The sequence below is a fragment of the Channa argus genome, chromosome 5, assembly GCF_033026475.1.
Source record: "Channa argus isolate prfri chromosome 5, Channa argus male v1.0, whole genome shotgun sequence".
NCBI lineage: Eukaryota > Metazoa > Chordata > Actinopteri > Anabantiformes > Channidae > Channa > Channa argus.
The window spans coordinates 26,335,268-26,356,317 of record NC_090201.1 but is presented as its reverse complement, the minus strand read 5'-3'; the positions used below and the strand labels follow the sequence as shown (position 1 = coordinate 26,356,317).

Sequence of the window (21,050 nt, the reverse complement as noted above, 5' to 3'; positions counted from 1 at the left end):
GAGCTTCATTAAGACTATCTTGTTTTTGTTTTTTTCTCTTCAGGTTGAAAAAGGGCAAGCAACCCACACCTTATGTAAATGTGCTTACACAGACAGGCTCTCACACACACATGCAGCCATACATAACCTTCCTACAAAAGCCTCTTACCTAATATGTTAGCAAAATACAATTTCCATCCTAGTATTTGTAAATTATTGTATGCAACAGAGCAAATTCACACATACTGTACAACACACACACACCAGAAAACACAGGGACCCATATGCCACTTTATAAGGATCCATTTTCTCCTTGACTGAGCAATAGGTTTAGGTGTCTGTCTTTCAGTTACATTTGTATTGTGTGTGTGTATTTAGGTCATATCCATGTATGAAAGTGAAAGTTGGTGTCTGGTATCAAGGTCTTAATGGACTCAAAAAGGATAGTTCACTCATCTCTATAGGGTGTGTGTGTGTGTTTGTGTGTCACCCCTTCCAGTGTGTTATAATGGTTGTTCTAAAATAGTCCAGTGTCCATATGGCGACCTTAGAGAGTTGGGGTTTGGATGTTGAGCACAAGCTTGAGAGTGATCTTATACACACTCGCACACATTTAGTTTGATTGTGCACACATAAACTGCACGCTGCATTTATTCTCTGAAACTGTACACTTACACATACTCACAGCTTTAATTAAATATATAGGCAAACCTGTTCTGTATTTACTTTACAAATGGAGCACCTGCGGCACATACACGCACACAAACACACATTCACATGCACATTTTGTCCTTGCAATTTGTGTAAGGCACGCCACACGGGCCAGCATCACAGCAGGGAGCAAGGACACTCTGTCTTCTCTCCTCTAAAAAAGGGACAGGCACAATATTCAGATCAAACCAACAGAACAATGAACCCACCTTTTTTTTTTGTCCCCCACACCCTTTTTCATTTCAGACATGTTTGGTTCCATCTATATGCTGTCAAGTCACTCCTCACTGCTGCTTGGTTTTCAATTCATTATGGGAATTGAAATGCATTACCCCCGACAAAAAAGTTAGAAGGATGCTATGTTCCTTCTTTAACCCTGCTTGTCAGTCTTGTGATTAGTAGAATATCCTAGATTTTGCTGGAATCCGGTTAGCAGTTACCTGGCAAAAGGAGTGACCTAATTGGGATTGAGAAATGTGGGATTTCTGCCATTAGAAGATTCTTGGCTATGATGTCTGTGCTGTGTTCACCTGTTAGCTGGAACTTTTCAGCAGTCACGTTGCATTTCAACTTTTTAGTCGGAGTAACTTAAACAAGGAAAATAACAAAAAGCTAAATAATTGAAGAGCTCTACAGTGTCTGCAGGGTAGGCGGGGATGCTGCACTCAGCTGTAGGCCTTCCTGATCTGCTATGATGTCTGCACAGATCTGTTTCTGAACACTTTTGCTGCCCTTCTGTTAGTGTTGCAATCCAAATTAGGATGAGAAAAAAAAGCCTCCAGTTGTCGAAATTTAAAGAAAGCACAAATATTAGAATGATAATAAGACACAGAAGGTTGCATATATTTTAATTGTTTTTTTTAAACACTCAGCATCGTGAATTAAAATTGGGAACAGCCTACAGATTTAGGTATGAGGTTATTTTAGTTTTGAAAGTGCAATTACATTTGGCACGTGTTGCATATCATGAAACATTAAGCCGTCTTCTGAAAATTCAGTTCATAATGCCCTCAGTGTCCAAGGTGGTAAATACTATGGCCCGTTGCAAATGCAATGAGTTGATTGGCTTTTCATGAATATTCATGTTACTGTTCCTCTCCTCACCATCTTCTGCCGCCCGTGTGTCAGTTTACAAGCTCTGGGCATCAGGCCATATGTTCATGCATATTTCTGTGTCTTCTTTTCTCAATATGAAGCGATTTTCAAATGTATGTGTCTGTTTCTGCACGTGTACATGTATATATTCAGGCCTTGGCAGAGGGACAGACGGCACCCTGGGAAACGGCAAAGAAGGACGAGAATCGCAACAAGAATCGCTACGGCAACATCATCGCTTGTGAGTACTGCAATGACCTACACTGCTTGTGTGTGATTTTTTCCGATTCTTGTATTTTGGTTTGGTTCACTGTGGTTTTTACCAAATCCTTTGTGCTAATTGTTGTTGCTCTGGTTTGGTATAGACTGATTTCTTTGTTGTGAACCCAGAAGTGTGACGTTTTCTTACACTGGACCTTACTTAGGTACAGAAACTCTGCCATTAATGGTCCAGCATGACCGAAGTTGAAAGTGGTGTGGTATGTTTCATTCTTCATAGGTGGTTTTCACGGGCCACTTCCAAGTTATTCGTAGGATTACACATCAGTTTTCTTAGGTGACCTTGTCATGCTGGTTTGACAGAGTATTACGGAACAGGGCTCAGTATAGCCTCGAACAGTTGATCGAATTTGTAGTATTATTTACTTCTTAATTATTAATATGTAAAACTTTGTAGGGCCAGGTCCTGACACTGACGGTTCACCATCTAAATTCTCTAATGACCATCAAAAACTGTGGCTCAACTATGGATTTAATAAAATGCTGTAGTACCAGGTGCACTTAGACCTTCAATAAGCTGGAGGACACAGGTCCACACCTCTGTGTTTGCAACCACCTGCCCTGCCAAAGTGACCTTCAACAAGTCAGGTGTGTTTGTCTGCTGGAAGTAAACACCTGGTGGGAGCACAACTTAGTTATAGGAGATGAATCAATCAGGGTCATAATATCTGACTTTACAATTGCACATTCTCGCTACCTCTGAAAGTGCAACAGTAAATCAAAGCAAGAGGATTCATTTGAACTTGTGTAAGTATGATACAAGAAACTATAACAGAGAGGCAAAAAAAAAAACAAAGTTTGCAGAGGGATTTATTTCAATCCTGTCTCAGGATCAAAGCATGAAGCATTTATTTATTTTTTTTAAAAGAGAGTCAAAATAAAGCTTCACTTTAGAGAACAGACCAGCTGCTGTAATGATGTGCAGAGTGAAGCACGCACTGGTTTTAGTGTGTGTCTGTGTGTGTTTGTGTGTATGAAACCGTAATTGTGACATTTTTACTATGATTGTTTGTTCTGTAGATGTAACGTGTGTGTGTTTGTTATTCAGTGTATGGCAGCGTCAGACATCTATTAGGCTGAACAAGAGAAGCTTATGGTTTGGTGGAAGTTTGATTAAATAGTACATTAGTGTACGTTCAGTTGCAAATGTGTGTCTTGCTGTTAGACCCACATCCACATTCTGTGCATAACTAGTATGATCTGGAAAATGGCACCTTTTTGTTAACATTGTGCAGTTTATGAGTGTGTGTGTTCACAGGTCCATGCATGTGTACACATCTCATTACGAGGGTTTAGATGTCAAGGCAAAGACATGCACTAACCTGAAGGCTTTAAAATGAAACATTACGCCGAAATGAAATAGCCTGTCAAGGACTTGATAGCCAACAGGAATTATGATAAATTTGCTATTAGTACAAATCCTTTAATTACAAGGGCCTGGTAATGGAAACTGTCCATCTTGCTTGGTGTGATTGTGCGAAGGCTCATTTTCCTGAGAAAATGTTTTAAAAGGCCCCGGAGGGAATAACTTTGTGCGCTGTCTTTATTAGAACAAGGAAATGTGGGGAGACAGACTTTTTTTGTTCACTCAGGTTGAACTTTAATTTACCTTTTGAAACAAAGGATTTGTCTCAAAATACTCAAAATAGTCAGTCTTGCACATATTGTGTTGCAAACTATGATCCAAAGTGGAACGATAAGTTATTGATTATAGTTTATAGCATCTGTTTTTATTTTGATGATTACTATTCAACTTCCTTATCCTTGAGTGATTAGAAAATCTGCCTATTGCACGAGCAAAACATTTGGCTCCCAGACAAAGGTGCTTCGCTGTTCCAACATGGCAACGCTTTTCAGAATCAAGACAGAAAGTCAAAACACAACCTCCAACTCGCCAATGGAAATGTGTTACACTCCAGCCAACGTAACAGGCCGGTTGGGGGTAAACAGGCAACATCAATCCCGAGATGCCGTTCACATCCACCAACAGTTAACACAGTGTGACGTCAACTTCATATTGTCTATAATTTTAGTTAGTGGCAGAGGCAGCCATGATAATCGTTCTCTCCATGCGAGGACATTTGACTTCCTGTGACTTCGTAAAACTCGTGTTTCTTTTCCCTGGTTCTCTTTCTAACTTGTTCACGCACTAACATACTTTTCCCTTCCCTCTTTTGGGAGGGCTGATTTGAGTTGAAGTGTTAACGCACTCTTCCTCCGGCCATCTGCCAAACACAAATTGTTGATGCCATGTTTGAAACCCTTCAGTACATTAAATAAATGTTAATCTGCCAGCCTCCTGTCATCCCATCTCCTCCTCACTTCTCCTCATCTTTTTTCTTTCTTCCAAACCCATTTTTACTTTTCTTTTCTTTTCTACCATTCTCTTCTCCTTATGATAATCTTCTTTCCTCTCATCCCTTCTTCTCTCCTCTTCACCACCATCTCTTGAAATCCCTCTCATCTTTTAACTTTGGCTCCCATGCGTCTCTCTTCTACTCTGCTCATGCCTCTCTCTTCTTGTTAGCTTTTTCTCACCTAGCCGTTCTTTCTTTTCTCTCCTCGCTATCATCCATTCATCCTGTCTTATTACCTCTGACAGTTTATGGGTTGAGGCAAAGCACAGTAGTGTTTCCTCATTAGAGGCATCTGTCTGCTTCCATTTCCTCCTCCCCTGCTCTTTGCCTCATCTCCTCCTTTTTTCTTCTCCTCCTCAGCCCACAGTTCATAGAACAACCTTCCCATATGGTCATTTATAATTCAACAGAAGCATGCCTTCAAAATAAACAGATTTATTGGCAAGCATTTGCATACATATGTGCAAAGTGGTGCCACAACTGGATTTCATTCATAAAAATTACACGGATGTCTTTACGCATCTGTGATTTTTGGGCTCGCAGAGCATGTGCACTATTGACCTCCTTCAGTCACACAAATGGGGATTAAATAATAATAAAATCGTCCTATGGATGTTTTATAATAAATTCCTAGGTCTGATCATTCTCCATTTTCTCTTTTTTTAAATTATAATTTTCAGTGATTTTGTATGAAAATAGGGCCAGTGGGCATCATATGATCGACACGGAAGTTGGAACACCACGAGGGCCATAAAGCTTTAATTGGGTCACCGCCTCGTGCTGATCTGGACGGTGTGGTTGTGTCAAGACAAGTTAGACAAGACAATAGGGTTTGAGCGTTTCCTGAAATATTTCAGTTGAATTGATCCTTAAAGCGGGGAAACAACCCTGTATTTCAACTGTTTCATATCCACTTCCAAAAGTGTGAATAAACATGTGCCTATTCTAACACTGTCACTGGCACTCGATGCTCTTATTCACTTTTATTTTCAGTTTAGGTCGGTTTTTCTCTGCAGCTGTGTAGAAAAACTGATATTATAAACGGTGTTTATTTTATATCACAATCACATTCGTAATGATCATTGATTCGGTCATTGGTCGTTTTTTTTCACCAATGGAGATGGTGCACAACAAACCCTAGAAAACAGTTTCTTTATAGCCTAGAATATGCAGTGTTTCTCTCAGACAAGCAGACTATTCTTTGAATGTCTGAGTCATTTAGCCCTGGAGAATTTTGATTCTCTACATCCCAGCTAAGCTTCTGCCATAATCATCTTGTCTTCCCAAAAGGATATACCTGCTTTTCTAATGCAGTCAGTTGCTGGTGCACTTTTGCTCTCCCCAAGAGACACTGACTGCAAGAAGTTACTATATATCTATCTTATATTAGCATTTGTCTATTTGTCTTTCCATCTGCCCCCTGTCCTTCTCATCCTGTTTAGTTACTAACATGACTATTTTCAGTTCTCTCACTTTCTTTTGATGCGTTCACAGTTTGCCTCTACAGTGAACACAAGTAGCATTTTAGTGCTGCTTAAGAGTCACGAAAAACAAAAACAGGAAAAGATGGCGAAAGGACGCAGGTTAGCCCTTGGCTCCACAATCTGTCACACAGACACATCTAAGTTGAAAACATTTCACTTTGTGAGAAAAGATGTGTTGTGTAACTCCTTCTTTGACTTACAAAAATGACAAGAAACCAGAGGGGGCACTGCCTTCACTATAGCAAGTAACTGCATGATTTGGTAACTAGCAGCTGTTGCATTTATACTGTATTAACTACAGACTGCAAAAAACATTTTACAGTCAAGGTGAAAAGCTGCTCCACTGTATGTTCTTATAATTTTATCTTTTCTTCCCCATTCACATTTTCTTATCTTTTTCCCCTCACTCCTTTGACCTCCTCTCTCCATCTCGTTTTTCTTGTCTGCCTCTCTTTTCCCTCTCAAATATAAACACACACAAACACATTCTCTTTTATCCCATCGCCCTCTTTTCAATTCACTGTGGAAATGTGTCGCTAGTGTTCAGGTGAATGAGAAACGTTACACAGGCTGTCAGTCTTTGCCAGGCAGTATTACTACACACACACACACACACACACACACACACACACACACACACACACACACACACACACACACACACACACCCTTCACCCGGTGTTATACCATCAAGCATTGCTGGCATAATCAGTATGCCCTCCTGCATCACGTTGCTTCTCATTACAGCTAGGTTTCTGGGTATGGGAGTGCATGTGTGTGTGTAGAAAGAGCAAAAGATTGTGAAGGCATCTTGTTTCTTTGAGTGTGTGAAACTAGCAAACCAAAGAGAGACTCTGTGTGTGTGTCTGTTGGCTTCATGTGCAGCTGTACATAGTGTGTCTCCAATCTTTCTCTCTTATCCTCCCTGGCGCCAATTCTTAACACGTCTGCGGAGCTGCTCTGAAGTCAGAATGCCAACAACTCCTCTGAAGTGTTTGACCAAAGAACCACAACAAATATTAGCATCCCCCAAGCTGTCTCTGTCTCTCTCACACACACACACACACACACACACACAGTTATACAAATAAACACACACACTGTGTACACAAATTGAGTGCATAACAAAGTCCTGTACCTGCAGTGTACACGCACACACCCATACAAATGCACAGTGTAATCTCAGGCTTGTACAGATCACAGCAGCAGTTATGACAATATTCTACCTGCAGAGTGTTGGTTTGTCTTTAACTAACTAGAGGGAGATCCTAGGCATATGAGATACTCTAGTGAAGATATGAGAAGAATACAATAAACATGGATGCGAGGAGTTAAAAAGAAGTGAGCTTATCCGGACTTCTGTAGCCTGTTCCTCATCTCTGCTTGAGACTTGAGGCTACATTTACCACTCTTTTGAATAAAAATTGGTGTTGCTTTATAATGAACTGCACTACTTGTGTGTTTGTGCATTATTCTGTTACATATAACAAACTCCTGTCTATTTGGAAAAGTGTCCACATGACTTTGGAACCTAGCTGCGGGGACCTGCTCCCATTCAGCTGCAAGAGCAATCCATCACTGATGTTGGGCAGTAAAGCCTGGCCGACAGTTGGCATTTCAGTTCATCCGATGGGATTGAGGTCATAGATCTGTGTAGGAACAATCCATTTTTTGCAACAGGCTTGGAGAAAAGTGTCTTTATGGAGCAGGCTCTGTGCGTGTCATAGCATTGTCATGTTGGCGTGGGAAAGGGCCTCCATTTAAGATTTACCTTACAACTAAGCCGCCAAGCCAACTCAGAAAAAAACATGATGGCCCTGGAATAAAAAATATACAAAAGCGTGCAGTCATTGGGGCAAAAAGAGAAAGAAAAGGACTTTAACAGAAATACTTATTGTGTTTGCCAGCCTCCCACCAAAAGATGATGAAATGCTTTGTGTTGCAGCTCCCAGTGGGAGGTAAGCTCACAGATAATGGTGATAATGAGGCTGATTTTTAACACCAGCGGCGATGTTATTGATACTGTCGACGGTGATTGCTGTTAATCATTGTTCCTCTTCAGAAGCAGTTGGGGGTAACAATGACATGGGACTAATAATACACCGAAAATTCTGATACTGATTCTTAACAATAGCTCTTTATTGTCCAGGAAAAAAAAAACCCACATCAGGTGGTGGAGGAATGCAATGAAGTAATGAATTTAATTATGATTATATTTTTAATTAGAAGATAGAGGATTATGAGTGATTATATTTCATCTCTGTAACACTTCAGGGTGTTGACAATTGGATAGTCATTGATGACTGGTAATGATGGGTTGTGATCGTCGCCAGTGTGTGTGATAATTAATTGTTGCTGAATGAATCAGAAATAATGAGAGGTGCTGCTGTCTACTTATTTATATAATACCGCCTGAAGGAAGATTTTAACTTTCTAACTGACCTTAACTAACCTTAACTCCTCAGTAATTGTCCTAAAAAGGCAGCAAACTGCTATTAGGACACATTCTTCTTGGATTTCTGTGTTGAGGAGCTGGAACAAGCTGACTAATTCTTGACTAATCTTATTCACATATACCTAATGAGCCACACTCTGCTATCATACGACCACTTATATGCAGATAACGATTCCACCTCAGCTTGGCTTGTGAGCACCGTGCTGCAGGCAGGCACTGCCATTAGGCTGAAGAGATGATGTACAATCAGAAATTGCACAATAATGAGAAGAGAGAGTCCTGTGGTCAGTAGGAAAAAAAAAACGGAATATTTTTCTTGTAACCACTCAAGAGGGGGGAAAAAGAAGAATACTGCATAAGTAACTTCAAGATGACGATCAGCCATGATCTGTGGTGGTCAAGGAAAGCGGAGATGACGAGGAAGGGGCAGAAGAGGCTGTTTGTTTAGTTATTGTGATCGGTCTGAGGATGCATCAGTCTTATATCAAACCTATTGTCGGTGCTGCCTGTCAAAAACATGCCTGAAGGGTGAAATGATAAATTATACTGAACTATATTCACGAGTGACACTGTGTGGAAAAATGCACGAGTTTGTACCTTATTATGGACAAACACACCTGAAAAGTCCACGTGTATAATGTGATTTTGCAAATGCAAGTCTTCAGTCGGGCTGTTCATTTCAGTTGCTTAATTTGAATCCTCACCTCTAGTAAAACTCATGAAAATATTTTAGGTTATTGGTTTTAAGCACATCAGTTGTTATTTACTAAATTCATTTGTTAGGTTGATGTTGAGCTGAATAGCTGTGATCTCTATTGACTGTAGAGGAGTTGTCATTTACTGTACTTGGTACAAACACACACATTTCGTGTTGTTACTCTCAACACTGCATTCACTAGATGTGATTTCACACTGCAGTCACACAGTAAAAAGCAGGCTGTGTCTTCAGAGGTAAATGAACTTGCAGTTTAAAGAATGATGCAAATGCTGTTTTCTTTCCCTTTTGGATAAATTGGATGTCATTTTCCACCATTTTCCACATTTGTATATACTTAGTGCCACTCACTGTAGTTTACTGTGATGATACACTGATGTAGTTTACTGAGGCGGCTGTTCTTTGCTGCCTTTTCCCACTCGTTTTTGTCCCTCTCACTCTTTTGCTCCTATGAGACTTCATAACAGCTGGTAACAGCATCTTGAGGTGTGTGTGTGTGTGTATAAGTCGACTATGAGTTGTTTGACACATCAGCTGCAGGGAGCTCTGGTCTTAATAGGCTATTACACACTATAATACCCTCCAACACACACACACGTGCGTACAAATATGCAAACAACTTGACACAGGGGCACCACACACACACACACACACACACACACACATGCAGTTGCAAGCAACAGAACACACACATCACTTTAAACAGTATTGGAGCACCATTAAAATGTCACACACAAACCCTTCTACACACATCCTAAAATGTTTCCAGAACATACGAATACACAGTTCACACACTTTACCACACTACTAGACTGAGCCACTCAGTCTCTCTCACACACACACACACACACTCTTACACTCAATCACACATGCTATTAAATTCCCTAATGCCTTGAGCTGGGCTGACAGGGGAGTGTATGCCATGAGTGAGTTGAGCTCCATAGGGAGTTAACTGATTAAGTATATCTGTGACAGACACAATCCCTGCTTAGTGGCTACTGAAAAGGAGGCGAGAAAAGCAAAGGGAAGAAGTGATGAGAGGGGAAGGGGAGTACAGAGGGGTAAAACATCTTGTTCAGCGGTTTCAGCTTGCTACTCTGAGCTCCATCTGTTTATGTGCGCATTTAACAGAGTTATGCCGTTTTTCAGCAGTATAGTTAAAAAGTAACTTGTTATGGTGCTAAATTGTGTTTTTAAATTTTGTTGCTTCGTATGTTTTTACATGTAAGGATAATTGTGCCTTATGACACATAACTGCCACCAAACCCTGCTCAGAAGACCTTTTTAAACATTTCAGAGACGAGCAATAAATAAAACACCATTGTGCACTGTTTTGTAAATTTCTATGCTGATGGTCACAACAATTCTAAGAGGGAAAAGGATACAATTTTAAAGGGTAGAGTGTGAGGTTATTAATATTTTAGTCTCTGATATCTCCCATTATGCATCAGGTCTGCATGAGAGCCAGTCTATGGTATAATATTGCCTGCCTTGGTCCCTCCTCAGCATTTAAAATAAAATGGAATGGGTATACTGAAGCACTAAATTCTAACAGCAAGCTCTGTTTCAATTTCTTGTTCTTTTCTGGCAGCTAGAAAGGAAGTAAGTAGAGGTTATGACTGCTCAAAGCTCAAATGACCATAATATATCTGCAGGAGGTTGATAAGGTTTTTGTTCAGTATCAATTACTGCAATTACTTTGTCCAGGGCTCTTGAAAACAAAAAGCCAAGCCACAGAGTTTCAGTCAAATCACTTTTTAGCTGCCTAGTCCCTTTCCTGAACCACAAAGGCTTTGGCACACTGCTATTATACTGCACAGCTATTCGGCTACTATAGTGATATATTTGATCTCGCTTGACATTTACAGCTACCCTACTATTGATAACAAATTCCACACTAACTGCATCAATTAAGTGACTAAATTATATCCTAGCTAAAATAGCAGGGATGTGGATAAATTTGTTGAGAACAGATCTCCTCTTAAGAATAAAAACAATTCCCTCTTGCCGAAGGAAGAAACGAAGATTTTGAACATAAGGCAGGGATTTTGTAGGACAAGGGGGACAAAAAGAGCCTTAATAGCCTCCAAGGTCCGGGACACACCAAGATGTCAATGAACTAGTGGTGACTAAGACCCAGTGCCGTGTCAGGTCTCATCTCCTTTTGTCTGGGCTGACAAGTGACTCTTGAACACAGTACAAAGACGACAATCACCTAGCATGTAGCATGCATAGCCTGCACTCGTGTGAGAGGAAGAGAGAGAGCAGAATACCTGGGACAGTGAATATACAAACTGCAAACAAAGCAATGTCTGATAGGAAGGTCCAAGCAGTACTGGCGCTGTTAACTTCTTGTGCTCGGCTTGTTAAGCCAAACAGCCCATTAGAGTGGTCTCACTCACTGACAAAACTGATACTTAGTGGACATGCTGAATCGGAAATTGAAAACTGGGAGGACAGACCCTTATTGATGGCCTGTGGTTGGCTAACAGCTTGGTGTGTCGTGGCCTCATCATTAAAATGTCGATGCTGGGTGAAAGGATTCCATCAGTACTGTTTTCAGTGATGGAGTTTTGTATTATTAAATGTATTTTTCCCTAATCAAGCAAACCAATCCATAGGCTGCCCTCATGGAGCAGTAAAAGGGCAATATATTTATGAAACTGGAGCATAATTGTTCCATAGATTAACTCCCCCTCCATTTAAAGATATTTGCTGTACAATATGTGAGTCATACTTTAGCGATGTGTACTGTTGAACCTCACCACGACCTTTAATTTTTTTTAAAGCAACGGGAAAAAAACAAAAATGAATAAAACAGGTGCTCTTGTTTGCTGCTGTGGTGTGACAGCAGTCATTAGGCACTGGTGGCTCCTGCTCATTTTATTTCTCTGCAGTGGCTCTGTGCAGGCTCTTAGTACATACAATCTGATCTGATGTCTCCAAATTACAGCTCTCTGCTGCATTCAGCTGCCTTGCGAATCTCCCCAAGATAAAAACACAGAAGTCTATTTTGTTTGGCCTTTTCTAGACCCCTCAAGTTAACAAGTTCTCACCAACAAAACTTTTACAGTGGCTACTGGTCTAATGACAAGACTTGGAAGGGAAGGAAAAAAAAGCTAAGGCACATAGAGAGCTGCTGGAACCAAACTAAAAGCAGAGAGTAGAGAGAAAATAAGAAGGGGGGGGGAGGGTTATAAAGAGAGGAAAACTCAGCAGAGGAGTGAAGCTTATTAATGAGTAATTGGTTCGTGACCCTTTGGGCTCAGAATGCCCAGCTTCTGGATGACTTTGTTGTTATTCCACTACTGCAGATGCCAACATGAGCCTGCTATACATATCTACTCAACATCTCTTTCCAGATTCAGGAGACCGGGTTGAACAAATGCATGATTCAAGTATATTGATCCAGACCTGAATCTGGCAACTACAGTACACATGTACATAGTTCAGGCTTTATACTGGATGATCTTGGACTTAGTGTTCGGCTTGGGATTGAGAATTAGTTTGAAACATCTAGGTGGTGTTTTCATTGCAGTGATACAAACTCTGTGTTTGAGGTTGTGGTTGATTTAGACATGCATACATACACTAATTACTTATTGTGTACTCACTTGTACACAAACAGTGTACATGCACATACACACACACACACACACACACACACACACACACACACACACACACACACACACACACACACACACAGTAAAACTCTTCAAACCTGTGGCCCGTTTCCAGATATGCAGCTCTGTGCAAACCAGTGCCTCCTGCCATCTCAGCCCAATTAGAAGCTCCCCTCCCTGAGCACAGAGAAGTGGAAAGGACCCCTCCCTTCTTGCAGCCCCATATTAATGGCTCTAGTGTTATGACAGCCTCTGACACTTGCCCCGTATATATACTGCTGTCTGAAGAAGTGGGGACAGCATGGGGCAAGAAAGAGGAAGTGGCAAGGGGTAAATGAAATGGTAAACAACAGAATCTGCCGAGAAATGGAGGAAATAAAGAATTGAAAGAAGATAAGGGAGAAATGCTCGAAGTCAGAATAAAATAAGAGTGAAGGAGAGAAAGCAGAAGGGCAGGCAGACTACCCCCTGTTGTGTTTGTTTTTACATGCATGGAGCGTGTGTGTGTGTGTGTGTGTGAAAGACAGAGAGAGGTGGTTGTGTGTGCGTGTGTGTGTGTGTGTGTGTGTGTGTGTGGGAGAGAGAAATGCGTGAGTGAGCTGATAGCTGATGACAGTATCTTGTACTGGCAACAATGATGGCTGAAGTGGAGTCGTGCTGCCATCATTGCTGCTGCTCAGCCAGAGCTGGAAAATTACTCTGATAGAAGCTGTACAAATAATTCCCCTCAAGGTGATCCTAGAAATGATAATCAACCAGCACATTCACTGTGGGGCTCTGTTTTGTATGCAATTCTCTGTATTTATGCTTCTATCTAGTGATAGTTTTCACTGCCAGTGGAGAAATTCATGCTCAGATACTCCAGCAAGGATCCTAGTGAATAGACCTGCAAGTGATTGGCTGCAACACCAGTGTCTCATACTTAGAGTTAGATTTCCCTGGAAAATGAAAAAAGGCAGCATGTCTCAAGCCTGCCAGGCCTCTCTCAAACGATCAGGCTACCATGCTGGTTGCCTCCGAGGGAAGACTCTCAGAAGGTTGGAATTGGATTGGACTAAACAATATGTCTCAAAATGATCCTTATGTCCCGTTTGGTGATCATAGTGCCTGAAATGTTTTTGTTGTTTTTACCCACAGATGTATCTAAACTTAATTATTTACTCTTCACGTTGACTCCAGATATTTTACATTTGTGCAAACACGAAGTCACTTATAGATGTAGCCATTAAAAGTCTGGGTCTCTGCCCTGGGAGTTCGTCACTCTTACGGCAAATGCTCATCTCTTGACACAATTGCAGTATATGGTCTGTAGGTGGCGCTCAGCTTAGAATAATATGACTGTGGGTACAGAAACAGGAGGAGAGAGAATAAAATGTATTTGGTCATGAAGACAGATTTTAAGAGACTGTGTGGAACCACAGTTACAGTAGTTTCTGTATTTGTGTTTGACAGAGGAGGTTTAACAGCTACTGCCCATGTCGCTGTTTTCAGAGACAGAAACTAGGACCAGTGGAAACTGTCTCTTAGATGTTAATAACAGGGAACATTCAACCTGACCACGTGTGATTGGCTTCCCTGAAAACGGCAGTTACAGTCTCTTACTGATCATACAAAACCAAGTATACAGGTACACAGTCAGGTGGGGGAGGTTTCCACTCTCAGCTGATTCCAGTTAACACCATGCTCATTGTCTCTACGAGTACAAGCTCAGTAAATCTGCTTCTTGTCCACATTTCAAATGGCTTTTCACTTTTGGTAACTCTACCTGTTGTGTAGTCGCGAGTCAACGCGGTGGATTACATCATGCTAATAATGTAGAATAGTAGAACCAGGCCGATACCTGCAGAGGTTTGGGGTTTTTCAGTCATATTTAAATGAAGTCGCCGTTCACACCTCTCAGGTGTGAGACCATCGCCATGGTTACCCACCCTCCCCCAGCCCAACACCTTTGTAGAGACGTTTCCTTAGGGGAAATCCATCATGAAACAAAGCAGAAACCATGACACTGGCTGCATCTTTACTAGCATCCTGTAGAGCTTTAATAACATATTGTTTTAGAGTAATAATAATTATCAACATCATTTTAATACTACATACCCTTCCACTGTAACTCACGGTCTTCATCGGAGCCCCAACCATTCTAAAGCATCTTGCTTGTTTATAAGGGTTCAAATTTAAGCTTCTCTGCAATTTTCTGCTCCATCTGATTATTTTGTTCCCGGCATGAATAGAAAATTTACAAATCTATTCTAAGATATTCACCCAAAACAAAAAATGTTAACGCCTACTTGACAAAATGATTGCTCCAGTGCCTCCACTATAAACACAGAGGAAATGGGTTACAATTGAAGGTATGAGTCATCAGCAACACAGTGGAACCACATACACACAAGCTCTGTTTTCGAGGCAGAACTTCTGATAGAAACACATGAATTTCAACTATAATTCACAGCAGAGGAAAATAAAAAGCAATATGGTCTTTACAAATTGTACCTCTGTAGACGTAAAGCTAGAGGCCCAGCTGTAGCTGTGTTCCATTTAAACCCATTTAGTGCATCAATAGCTTTTGCAGTACAAAGTTGTGCATATATGTTGGGGCAATTTCCTAACACAGTTTAGAAGTCTTCCCTTTCATACTAGCCGACCCGTTCTCATCCCTTTTTCCAGTCCCTTAGTGTTACACGCTGATGCCTAGAGGAGCCCTTTGTGTTGGTGATCCACGCTCGGAGATTTCAGTGCATTACAGCAAAACCCACATACGTCAATATTTGACACCTAAAGCAATGACGTAGTATCCAAAGTGAAGAAGTCTCACTTTCCCGAATCCTAATGCAGTTGTTGTTTGTATGCTGTATGAAGTCGTTCCTGTGGCGATTCCGAAGCGTCCAATAGTAACTCCAAAGGTCAGCTGTGCCGTCAATATTATACGTGAAGCGCCGCAATGTGACGACTTATGAAGCAGCAGCATCTGACGCTGTGAGACGAGGACGTGTTGAGCTTTCAGGCTAATCATAGCCAGCTAGCTGTGGACTCGCTTTAAGCTTGATACTGTCCTGCTGCAGCTTTGGCTCATTCAGTTTAGTCAAATGCATTAGCATTTTATTGACTTCCCATAAAAAATACATTTCTCCCATTTCTTTACGTTCCTTCTGTTTTATTTTGAGCATTTTTTTTATCCTTTGTTCTCGTTCTTCGTTATCCCACATTAATTGGCATAGTCACTCATTTCTGCTCCACCTCATTTACACCTCTGTCCTGTACTTGTTTTCTTCATATCATCTCCGAACTACCCAACTTCTGTCTCCTACTGACGTAATTCTGTCTACTCCTTTTTCTTTTCTTTTCTCCAAACAATACATGTTAAAGAAACTGCAGTGGTATCATTATAATGTGGTTAATGAAAATGTAAGAGGTGAACTGGAGCACATCAACACAAAAAAGAAACAGACTGAGTGAGAACGAAAAATAGAGATAATCAGACTCAATCATGTCCGCTTCATCTGCAATTACCTGCCGTTGCCATGTTACAGCTACACAAAATCACTGCCTGCCATTAACTATAATCACCCCTGTATGTGTCCTGATACTATGGATGGGTGTTAGAGCCCAGAACAAAATAATTGACATTCAGAAGAGAAATAGAAAAAAAAAAGCAGGGTTAATTTGAGTGACATGTACTTTGACTGAGCCCCACACCACAATATTGGTTTTGCTCATAGATATTGTCTGATATTTAAAGCCATTTTTATACATTATATCTTATATATGTAGTGATTTATAGTTGTAACATGCTAGATAGTCAATATCATACTTCATTAGAGTCAAAATGTTGATTATTAATTGAATATGCCACCTTTCTCAAATGGTACTATATACATTATTTATTAGAAAAGTGACTTGTGATGTAAATGCAGCTGAAATGAATCCATGTGTGATATCTAAAAGTATCTATGAAGCTTGCATCTAGAACAGTTTATTTTGTATATATTCCTTAACAACATTTCATTTTTAGCTAATAGCTCAAAACAGATGCTAGTGGGCAGCTCAGGTTGTAATGGCTGGTTGCAAAGTGGCTATTAAAGTCTGTTTGAAGTGGGGTGCTCTTCAGCTAAAAATTAAATATGAATAATTTTAACCTTTAGTGCTCGGTGCACTTAGCACTTTACATAATCCAGCAAACACATAACAGAGACCATCCTCCTGGGAAAAGAGGATTTCACATGTTGTTTGTGGCTGCAGGCTATTATAACCAAAGTGTGACAGTTATTGGCCTGAGACCTGTGATACAGGAGAGAGCTAAGTGACGAGTTTGGAGAAGGACGGATAAGAAAGCCCAGCGCTTTCCCACAGGAGCTTGATTCCACTGTGAAACTTTGTCTCAGAAACAACTTTAACAGTGTGATTATTATTGTTTCCATGACGATTCCACATGCCAGCCAGCTGCCATTAGGGTGCTATTTCTAGAGACACCTGCTGCCATAGGGGCATGATTTCACTGTAGGGGTGCTATTTCTAAACATGCTCCTATGGGTCGAATGAGGGCAGGGACCTACTTACTGTAGGACTTGTTGATTTAAGAGCAATCAGAATGAAACTTGACTTTTAGACTTTTATTAAAGCCTTTACACTGGTGCTCACTCTTGTTTGGCATTAAATTACATGATATTAGCAGATAACAACAGTCTGTAATGAAAACAGTTTTTGCCTCATTTCCCTGACTTATCAGAGTATCATTTATGATAAATCTGCATTTGGGAGCCAGAACCATAGTGTTTATTCCTGATCAGCCATATGATTTAGTTTCTGTAATACTTATTGAGCTCATGTGAATGAGATTGCACATGAGGCTAAATAAACTGTAGTAAAAAACAAATACTGGTAATGACAAAGCTGAATGAATCGATACCAAGCCAGGCCTGTTAGTTCTGTTTGAATGTCTTGTTTTTTCACACAGTCAAAGGTTGGAGATATAACATTACTGAATTGTCTGATAATTTTGTTCATCTAGCCTCCTGGTGATGTGGCATTTACGATTATTACGATTATGGTTTAATACCTGTCCTCCAATAAAATACAGCTCTATAGGTGGTTTTTGCCAGCAAACAACCAAAGACCAAATAACCAAAAACGAACTATGAACATCTAGTGCCTGCGTGAACTTGTCATGGTCACATAGTATGTCGAGATTTTGAATGTTTTTATTTTTTTATTACAATAGCTGCAATTTTAATGCCTGGCATCAAAGGAGTTCCTGCTGGCCGGGGGTCACTCTCTCTACACTAATGGTCTTCTGGATCGTATGAGGTCACAGGGACAATCAGTGTAAATTGATTTTAGGTAGGGTGACTGAGTGGGTGGCTAAGGTTTGCAGACTAAATCTTGTTTGGTATAGGTTCTGGAAAGCATATCCCTAATCAAGACTGTCATGCTACTTCCTTTTTTGCTGCTGAAAGAAGACGGCCAGAATTAGCCTAAACACAAAACACTGCTTGTCAGGTTTATGTAAATGTGGGTCATTTCATCAAGGACAATGTTGTGTCTGTGACCCTGGTTAGTTAGTTCCCTGTCCAGTCAGTTAGCTGTTCCGATCTGTGGGTAAATGTAACTTTAGGCCTGTTGTATTTTTGTGCTATCTGACCCCACAGACGATCACACCAGAGTCCGACTGCAGCTGCTAGATGGAGACCCCCACTCTGACTACATCAATGCCAACTATATAGACGTGAGTGTCCACACACATGCACTACTTTTATGCAAGCAAGGATCCTGTAAGGTAAAAACTCAGACTGAGACAATTCTAACTTTTGGAGATGTCTTTCTAAATGAACTGCATGTAGCCATGTGAACACTAAGACAAAAATGGCCTGCTCTTCTTCATGTGGGGAGTCTGTCAGTCTGAAACCTGGATTATATTGTTCATCTGTGCTGTAGAACTCATTTGTTTGAAATAGTTTTTAATAAACACAAATCAAGACACATGGCACCCAGTGGAAAGATATGTCTGGCTGATGTGTTTTTTTTTTATTTGGACAGCATTTGAGGTCTACAGCAAAGGCAAACAAGCTTATCCAGGTTGCAAACTGATGGACAGTAAATGTAGGCAGAGAGAATTTGGTGTTGGTTTCTGTAAAATGAGCAGAATTGTCCCTTAATACTCCTTTTAAAAAGTCTAGATTTGGCTAAATGTAAGAAGTATAAAACTTATTTTGGACTTAAACAAAATGATTGGACTTAAATGACATAAATGAAAATACAATTGCACAGAAACTTATTTGCAATAAAAGTATAAGTTGAAGCCACAACACAAGCAGAAGCAAGATCTTAGTAGGTAAAAATCAGCCTGCAAACCTCATAAATAGTGCTTTAAAATTAAAAGTGTTAATAGTTTAAAATATACAAACATACATGCATAAATATTAAATTATCTTCTATTACAATCTTTCTGAGTTAATCCTATAAATTTGTAATCTGCCAACGAACAGCATCTGATGGTCCCATCGTCACACAAAACATCCCAAGCAAAACTCTTCAGCTCAGTGTTCCCACGACGATGGAACATGGAACCAAATCTGTCAAATTACTAAATTTTAATGTAATAAATCAGACATAACGTTCATGTAATAATATACTATAACTAAAACAAACAAGAACAGAAATTACTGCCAAACAAACCTTGCTCATGGCTTTATTTCAACTAAACCATCTTCAGAGACAAGATTTCAGATAGCAAATTGATATATATATATATATATATATGGGGATAATCACTGGTTAGCTAGTTGTCACCGTTCATGTGTCCCATGGAGGAAAAATTGGGTTCCTCTCTATTATTTAATTTGATGTTTATTTGGAAAATGACCTTGAAGTGAAGGGACTGAAGGGGGTAAATGGCACAAATGAAGCAAAGTAATTCATCAGAGAAGGAAAGTGTAGCGAGGGGAGGATAAAAAGTGAACAGATGGATGGAAGCAAATGGAAGGCATGAGACGACGGGGGAGAGAAAAGGACGATGCAGGAAAACTGGAAAGAAGAAAAGGGGGAGGAAGAAAGGAAGGGGTGAGGGAGGAGAAAGGATGGAGTTGAAAAGGCAAAAAAAAAAGACAGAAAACCCTTCTAGCCCATGTGAAAGAGAAAAATGAAAACAGGGGGAAGACATAACATATTTAAACAAAGTAAATCATGATTTTAAGGTGGGGAAAAAAACAATGGAAGGAAAAAAGTATGGGGAGATTTGTTTATGAACTGTTTTTTTCATTCTTGCAGGGTTACCACAGACCCAGACATTACATTGCTACACAAGGTAATTAAAGTGACACAATGAGTGTGTGTGTGCATGACTCTACATTTTTACAAATACAAATGTGTATGTGTTGCTCTGTGAATGCGTGTATCAGCCACCTGCTAAATGTCGTCCTTTCGGGCTGGAAGGCTATTACCACAACCTCCTAAATCTAAACCGCTGTATAAAATCCCCCTGACAAATTTAAGACCCCATTACCTCAAACCCCTGAACCACTACCTGGGATTGATTGTGTGTGTGTGTGCGTCCGCGTACACATTTTCTGTTTATGAGTGTTTGTTTTTATGTGTGTATTTGTGTTAAAAAACTGCGAAATTTTACAGGATGCTGGTGTGTGGAGTTTGTGCGTCTTATTTTTGTGTGTCAGTATGTTTATATCTCTAATTTGTGTGTGTGTGTGTGTGTGTTAGGGCCCATGCAGGAGACAGTGAGAGATTTCTGGAGGATGGTCTGGCAGGAAAACTCTGCCTCCATCGTCATGGTTACCAACCTGGTGGAGGTGGGCAGGGTGAGTTTATCATCTAAGGGATTATGAAATGTGTGCATGTGTCAGATGAAGAGGCCCAAAAACCTGTAGTTATATGGAATCACTTCATTACTTTAAAGTACCTAAGTTTTTAAAGATGTTTTTTTTTTCAGTAGAAATCAAATCCATAACTTTTCTTTGTGTGAAAAAATGGTGTTCAACCCTCACAGAACAGAAGGGATTGCACCTGAAAAAGTGTGATAGAATGGCCTTCAACTGGGAAACTCCCAATTGGTGATGTCATGTCACTCAGTTTAGCAGCACCAACAAAAATGTTTGTCAAATAAAATTCCAACACAGAATACTTGTTACTTACGGACATTTAAAATTACTATGTGTATATTTGGACCCAGTGTTTATCCTCCTGATTGTTTCTGGCAGGCAACCCTGTTTTTTTGTTTTCATATTTGATGTTGTCAAAATCATAACACTTTAAGCTTGGAACTTATAATGTTGATCTTGGACATTTCTGACTTCTAATGTGCATCAAAAGCTAATCAAACTGGGAATCTGACCCAGATGC

General features: G+C 40.2%; 1 protein-coding gene across 13 annotated transcripts in view; it reads left to right on the top strand.

Annotated features, from left to right (window-relative positions):
• ptprt (protein tyrosine phosphatase receptor type T) overlaps positions 1-21,050 on the top strand; it is a 284,214-nt gene that overhangs the window by 234,732 nt on the left and 28,432 nt on the right. For 9 of the 13 annotated variants that reach the window (XM_067505363.1, XM_067505361.1, XM_067505367.1 and 6 more), the window contains 4 exons: positions 1,939-2,026; positions 18,338-18,423; positions 19,965-20,001; positions 20,412-20,509. In XM_067505363.1, coding sequence (XP_067361464.1) covers positions 1,939-2,026; positions 18,338-18,423; positions 19,965-20,001; positions 20,412-20,509 — 309 coding nt within the window. The remainder of the gene's footprint in view (positions 1-1,938; positions 2,027-18,337; positions 18,424-19,964; positions 20,002-20,411; positions 20,510-21,050) is intronic. The other 4 variants (XM_067505362.1, XM_067505372.1, XM_067505374.1 and 1 more) reach the window with 1 other exon arrangement.